At 47.3% G+C, this 6,383-nt stretch overlaps 1 protein-coding gene across 1 annotated transcript; it reads right to left on the bottom strand.

Annotated features, from left to right (window-relative positions):
• Positions 1–1,115: 1,115 nt before the first annotated feature.
• Positions 1,116–5,616, bottom strand: foxi2 (forkhead box I2). Its single transcript, XM_078230335.1, has 2 exons — positions 5,082–5,616; positions 1,116–1,678 (listed from the first exon to the last, which is right to left on the bottom strand). Exons 1-2 carry the CDS (start codon positions 5,587–5,589, stop codon positions 1,116–1,118), a joined length of 1,071 nt encoding a protein of 356 aa, XP_078086461.1. The 5' UTR covers positions 5,590–5,616.
• Positions 5,617–6,383: the final 767 nt, after the last annotated feature.

The raw sequence follows: 6,383 nt of genomic DNA, 5'->3' as shown, positions 1-6,383 counted from the left end.
CACTGTGTTTCATACAAAATACAGATAGTCTAAAACCTAAACACAAATGCAGATAATTCTCAGAAAGGCGGAGGTGAACTCTGTGGAAAGGTTCTGATTTGTGACATGAGAAAGAGCGAGTGGGAGTGAGATTGAAGATAGAGAGGGAGAGATCGAAGGTGGAGAGAGTGTGATTTAGGGTGGCACAGTGACACAGTGGTTAGCACTGCTGCCTCACAGCGCCGGGGTCCCAGATTCAATTCCAGCCTCTGGTCATTAGCTGTGTGGAGCTTGCACGTTTTCCCCATGTCTCTGTGGGTTTCCTCTGAGTGCTCCGGTTTCCTCCTACACTCCAAAGATGTATGGGTTAGGTGGATTGGCCACACTAATTTGACCATTAGTGTCAGGGGGATTAGCAGGGTAAATACGTGGGATTACAGAGATAGGACCTGGGTGGGATTGTTGTTGGTGCAGGCTCGATGAGCTGAATGGCTGTACTGTAGGGGTTCTAAGATGGTGGCACAGTGGTTAGCACTACTGCCTCACTAGCACCGGGGACCCGGGTTCAATTCCCGGCTTGCGTCACTGTCTGTGCAGAATCTGCACGTTCTCCCTGTGTCCACATGGGTTTCCTCCGGGTGCTCTGGTTTCCTCCCACAGTCCAAAAGATGTGCTGGTTAGGTGCATTGACCATGCTAAATGTTCCCTCAGTGTACCCGAACAGGTGCTGGAGTGTGGTGACTGGGGGAATTTCACAGTAACATCATTGCAGTGTTAATGTAAGCCTACTTGTGACTAATAAATAAACTTATTTTAAAAACTTAGATAGAAGATAGAGGGAGTGTGATTAAAGATGGAGAGTGGGTGATTGAAGGTGAAGATGGAGAGAGTGTGATTGAAGATGGAGAAGGGGTGATTGAAGATTGGGAAAGTGTGGTTAAAGATGGAGAGTGGGAGATTGAAGATAGAGAGAGTGTGATTGAAGGTGGAGAGTGGAAGATTGGGAGAGTGTGATTGAAGATGGAGAGGGGGTGATGGTAGAGATGAAGAAAACATGATGGAAGATGTGAGTGTAAAGTTGGAGATGGTGAGTTGGACTCTTCAATTTCCACACGAGCTGTTTGTGTGTTTTTTCCTCAGACCTCCGTGCCTTCTCTGGGATAGATCAAACTGTTAACACTGAAGCTGTTGTAGAAATGATTGTTGAATTGGTTTGTCTGCCCCCCTGAGTAAGAATTGTAATACCCCGCGCGGTTTAAGTGGAAGGTGTCCGTCAGCTCGCTGGTCTCCTGCGAGGACAGGCTGCTGCTGGAGGAATAGGAAGCAAGTCCAGACACATTCCTCTGGAGTAAGTCATTGGCAAGTCCCATGGACACTTGTCTGCTGATGGGCCCGCTGCCAATGGCCGTCATACTGTTGAAGAAAGTGTTCAGACAAGGGCTGGATGAGGGCGTGGAAGGTTTGGGCTCATCGCTGGAGCCCCGGGAGTGATCGGGCTCTGGCGAGGTGGCCTCCATCAAGAGTGGCGGGCTCTCAGTCATCTTCAAGCCGGGGGTCCCTGTACTGTCCTGGGCTTTGGCAATGAGAGAGCTCCCGAGGCCTGGGTTCGAGTCAGTTCTCCTCTTCCTCTTCCTGCGAAAGTTGCCATTATCAAACATCTTTTCGCAGTTGGGGTCCAGAGTCCAGTAATTCCCTTTCCCTGTGCATTCCAAACAAAGAAATGCCAATTTACTGTGAGTTTTCACTTGGCAACACATTTCAATAAAAAGTAAACTCTTACACTCGAAACATTAACTCTGTTTCTCTCTTCACAGGTGCTGATTTGATTTATTATTGTCACATGTATTAGTACAGTGAAAAGTATTGATTTTTGCACACTATACAGACAAAACATACCTGACATAGAGAAGGAAAGGAGAGAGTGCAGAATGTAGTAGAAGAAACATAGAAAAACTACAGCACAAAACAGGCTCTTCGGCCCCAGTTGTGCTGAACATATCCCTACTTTTTAGGCCTACCTATAACCCTCCATCCGAATAGAAGTGTTACAGTCATAGCCTGGGTGTCAAGAAAGATCAACTTAATGTGAGGTAGGTCCATTCAAAAGTCTGATGGCAGCAGGGAAGAAGCTGTTCTTGAGTCGGTCGGAACATGTCCTTAGACTTTTGTATCTTTTTCCTGATGGAAGAAGGTGGAAGAAAGAATGTTCGGGGTGCGTGGGGTCCTAAATTATGTTGGCAGACCTGCTGAGTTTATCTAGCACTTTTTTCTGTCTTTAAATCAATTCAATAAACCAGTTTTAAGATTCGAACAAGAGCAAAAGTGAAAAAGCAAAATACTGCGGACACTGGAATCTGAAACAAAAACAGAAGATGCTGGAAAATCTCAGCAGATCTGACAGCATCTGTGGAGAGAGAATAGAGCCAACATTTCAAGTTTGGATGACGCTTCATTAGAGCTCAAGACAGGAATAAAAAGTATTTTGAGTGAGAGGAAGTGTGTCCCAATTGTGCCAAATTCTCAAAATAAGCAGCATAGGGATTGGGAGGGTGTATAAAATCAACATTTTTATTGGGAGATGTGGGGTGGTTAGCGAGCGTTGGGTGGAACATAATTGTCTGAATACAATCGGAGTATAATCAAAGATTCAGAGCGCACAAGGCGCCTACCCGGCTTTGCCCGAAATATTGGATCTGCTGTTTCCCCCTTGTAGGCAGTGCATTCCAATAGAGTCTGTCAGGCTCCCCCTCCTGCCCAGTCACCTTACTCTGAGAATCTTATTAAAAATAAAGAGCGTTTTTACATTGACTTGAGAACACGGTTCAGTGCATATTTTTGAAACGGCCTGGTGGGTTAAGCAGGAGGTTTTGAAAGGGGTGTTTCACCGGGAGGGAACACTTCCTCCTGACAACTTGCCAACAAGATCATTGCTCAAAGCATACATTCTCAGTTTCTTACTTTTTAAACAAAGTAACACATGCTTGTGTTGGAAATGTTGCATATTCCGAGGTTTAAATATCTGGGGAAGGAGGGATTGGGAGACACAATGGTATTGGAATTCGATGTGATGGACTAGTATTGGGAATTGAGGGAATAAATGCTGATCTCTATAAGAAGCACTGTTACAGCGCAGGAGGAGGCCACTTGGCCCATCGTGTCTATGCAAGCCCTCCCAAAAGAGCAACACACTGAGTGCCTTTCTCCGGGTCCCCTTGCACATGATACAGCCAGAGGAGAAGTCACGGCATAGGGAGAAGCCATTCCACTCATTGTGCATTACTTTTCAAATAATCATCCAATACTCTCTTGAATAAATAGAATAATGATTGAACATTTGCAGGGCTGGGGTGGGGGGGGGGGGGGGGGTGCAGTGGGGAGAGTGTTTTTTTTACATTTTTAAATTCCACCCTTGAAGTTACAAAGCCAATGCTCGGAATGGACCGGGCAAACTCAAATCCAAACAACAAATTCAAATTCCAATTGAATCCAACATGTTGGATGCACCATAGGAAGATCCTTTCTGGTTGTATCAAAGCTTGGTATGGCTCCTGCTCTGACCAAGACCGCAAGAAACTACAAAGGGTTGTGAACGAAGACCAGTCCATCACGCACACCAGCCTCCCTTCCATTTACTCCGTCTCCACTTCCCGCTGCCTCGGAAAAGCAGCCAGAATAATCAAGGACCCCATGCACCCCTGACATACTCTCTCCCACCTTCTTCCATCGGGAAAAAGATACAAAAGTCTGAGGTCACGTACCGATCGACTCAAGAACAGCTTCTTCCCTGCTGCCATCAGACTTTTGAATGGACCTAACATATATTAAGCTGCTCTTTCTCTGCACCCTCTCCTTTCCTTCTCTCCTATCTACTCTATGAACTGTATGCTTTTGCCTGTATAGCGCTCAAGGAACAATACTTTTCACTGTATACCAATACATGTGACAATAATAAATCAAATCAACCTAAATCATGGTCCCCACAAGAGACACAAACAAGATCCAAAGTGACAAGATAAGGCATTGCACCCCATCTTGGGCTTCATCTGAACAACATTTAAAAAACACGGTAGCAGTGGTTAGCACTGCTGCCTCACAACACCAGGAACCTGTGTTCAATTCCCAGCTTGGAGTTTGCCTGTGTCTGCGTGGGTTTCCTCCAGATGCTCTGGTTTCCTCCCACAGTCCAAAGATGTATAGGTTAGGTGAACTGGCTGTGCTAAATTCTCCCTCAGTGTACCTGAACAGGAATCAGAATGTGGCGACTAGGGGACTTTCATTGCAGTGTTGACGTAAGCCTACTTGTGACTGATAAGTAAACTTTATTTTAAAAGCATTTAGATAAGTACATGGATGAGGAAAGATCAGAGGGTTAGAAAGTTTTTTAAAGTTATAATATTAGTGTCACAAGAAGGCTTACATTAACACTGCAATTAATTTACTGTGAAAATCTCCCAGTTAACACACTCCCGCGTCTTTGGGTACACTGAGGGAGCATTTAGCATGGCCAATGCACCTAACCAACATGTTTTTCAGACTGTGGGAGGAATCCGGAGCAAACCCACGCAGACACGGGGGAACGTGCAAACTCCACACAGACAGTGATCAAAGCCGGGAATCGAACGTGGCTCCCTGGCGGTGTGAGGCAGCAGTGCTAACCACTGAGATATGAGCTGAACGCAGGCAATTGGGACTAGCTGGGAGCACAAATGGGACAGCTGGGCTGAAGGGCCAGTTTCCGTGCTGTATTGCTCTATGAGTTGGGGAAGTAGAATGAGTTTTTTCAAAGTGCTGACGGGCGACTTTTGAATGGACCTACCTCGCATTAAGTTGATCTTTCTCTGCACCCTCGCTATAACTGTAACACTACATTCGCTGCCCTCTCCTTTCCTTCTCTATGCACGGTCTGCTTTGTCTGTTCAGGGCACAAGAAACAATGCTGCTACTCCGACCAAGGGTCAAATGTTGGCTCTATTCTCTCTCTCCACAGATGCTGCTGAGATTTTCCAGCATTTTCTGTTTTTGAAACAATACTTTTCACTGTATCCCAATACATGTGACCATAATAAATCAAATCAATATTAGGGAGGGTCGGGGGCTCTCACCTGGATCGTCCTCGTCCCTGGGCACTTTCTTGAAGCAGTCATTCAGGGAGAGGTTGTGGCGGATGGAGTTCTGCCAGCCCGCTTTGCTCTTCTTGTAGAAGGGGAAGTTTTCGGCCACATATTGGTAGATTTGGCTGAGGGTCAGCTTCTTCTCCGGGGCGTTCTGGATGGCCATGGCGATCAGGGCAGAGTAGGAGTAAGGGGGTCTCACCAACTTGAGCAGCTCCTCCTGGCTGCTGAGCGAGAGCCAGCCCAGCTCGGTGCCGGCGCCGAAGCCCGGCGAGCCGCCCAGGAACTGCTTCTGGCTCCCGTAGGAAGGGGCGGCGAAGGGCGGAGTGCTGCTGTTGCCGTGCAGGTAAGGCGGAGAGCCGCCCACCCCCGAGCCGTTGAGCCACAGGTAAGGGTTAGCCGGCCCGTGGTACTCCCCCAGCGGGTAGTTGGCCGCCCTCTGGGGAGGGTGCAGGTTCTGCTGGTGGTACATGTTGAAGTTCTCACAGTAGACAGCCATCTCGGTGACTTGCTGCGCTGCTTTGGGACGGAGCTGGGCAGAACTGGAGTGCAAGGCAGCAGAGTTCATAATCCAGCAACTGGCAGCTTGTGTGGGAGGGGTAGGGGGGAAGAAGGAAGGGGTGGGTGGGAGAAAGAGACCGTCCCCAGCTTCTTACAGCTCTACAGGTGCGAAGAAATGCCAGAGTTGCGTTATTTATAGACCTTATCTAGAAAGCAGCATCACCCTGGGGCCACAGGGTGTCATGTAGACTTGCTATCCCACTCCCCACCCCACCCCACCCCCCAGCCCTCTCTCTCTCTCTCTCTCTACCCCTCTTTCGCCAACAACCAGTTGCAAAGCTGGATACTGAGAGGGGAGGGTTTTTTTCCTGAGAGGGGAGGGATTGGCAGAGAGAGAGACACACACAGAAAAGCAATGACAGATCACAGAGAAGGCGCCAGGACTAAAACGTAGGGCTATTCATCCAGTTCATTGTTCCAGGCTAAACTGTCTGCAAAGTGCAGCAATCTGTACTAGCAGCATTCAAAAAAACCTTTAATTACCTTCCTGAAGGGCGCAATACATTTTACAACGAGTCGTTTCATTAACCCGATAGGATTTTCTTTATAAACTAGGGTGAATCCATGGCAATTTTGTTTTTAATGTGTTTAGGAAAAGTTTCTATTTTTAGATATCACACACCCCACATATCACTCAACCCCTCCACAGTTTAAGGTCGCCATGCTGTGGAAATCCTACAAATAAACGGGTTGGACTTTAACCTGGTGTTGTGAGACTTTAAGAAGTTTAAC

This window comes from Mustelus asterias, chromosome 1, assembly GCF_964213995.1.
Source record: "Mustelus asterias chromosome 1, sMusAst1.hap1.1, whole genome shotgun sequence".
Taxonomy (NCBI): Eukaryota; Metazoa; Chordata; class Chondrichthyes; order Carcharhiniformes; family Triakidae; genus Mustelus; species Mustelus asterias.
The sequence above is the reverse complement of the archived record's forward strand: the minus strand, read 5'-3'. Positions and strand labels throughout refer to the sequence as shown.

Coding starts and splice junctions, on each gene's coding strand:
- foxi2 (XM_078230335.1), bottom strand. CDS start 5,589: ATGGCTGTCTACTGTGAGAACTTCAACATGTACCACCAGCAGAACCTG. Junction 1,679..5,081: donor CAGGGACGAGGACGATCCAG/GTGAGAGCCCCC, acceptor TGGAATGCACAG/GGAAAGGGAATTACTGGACT.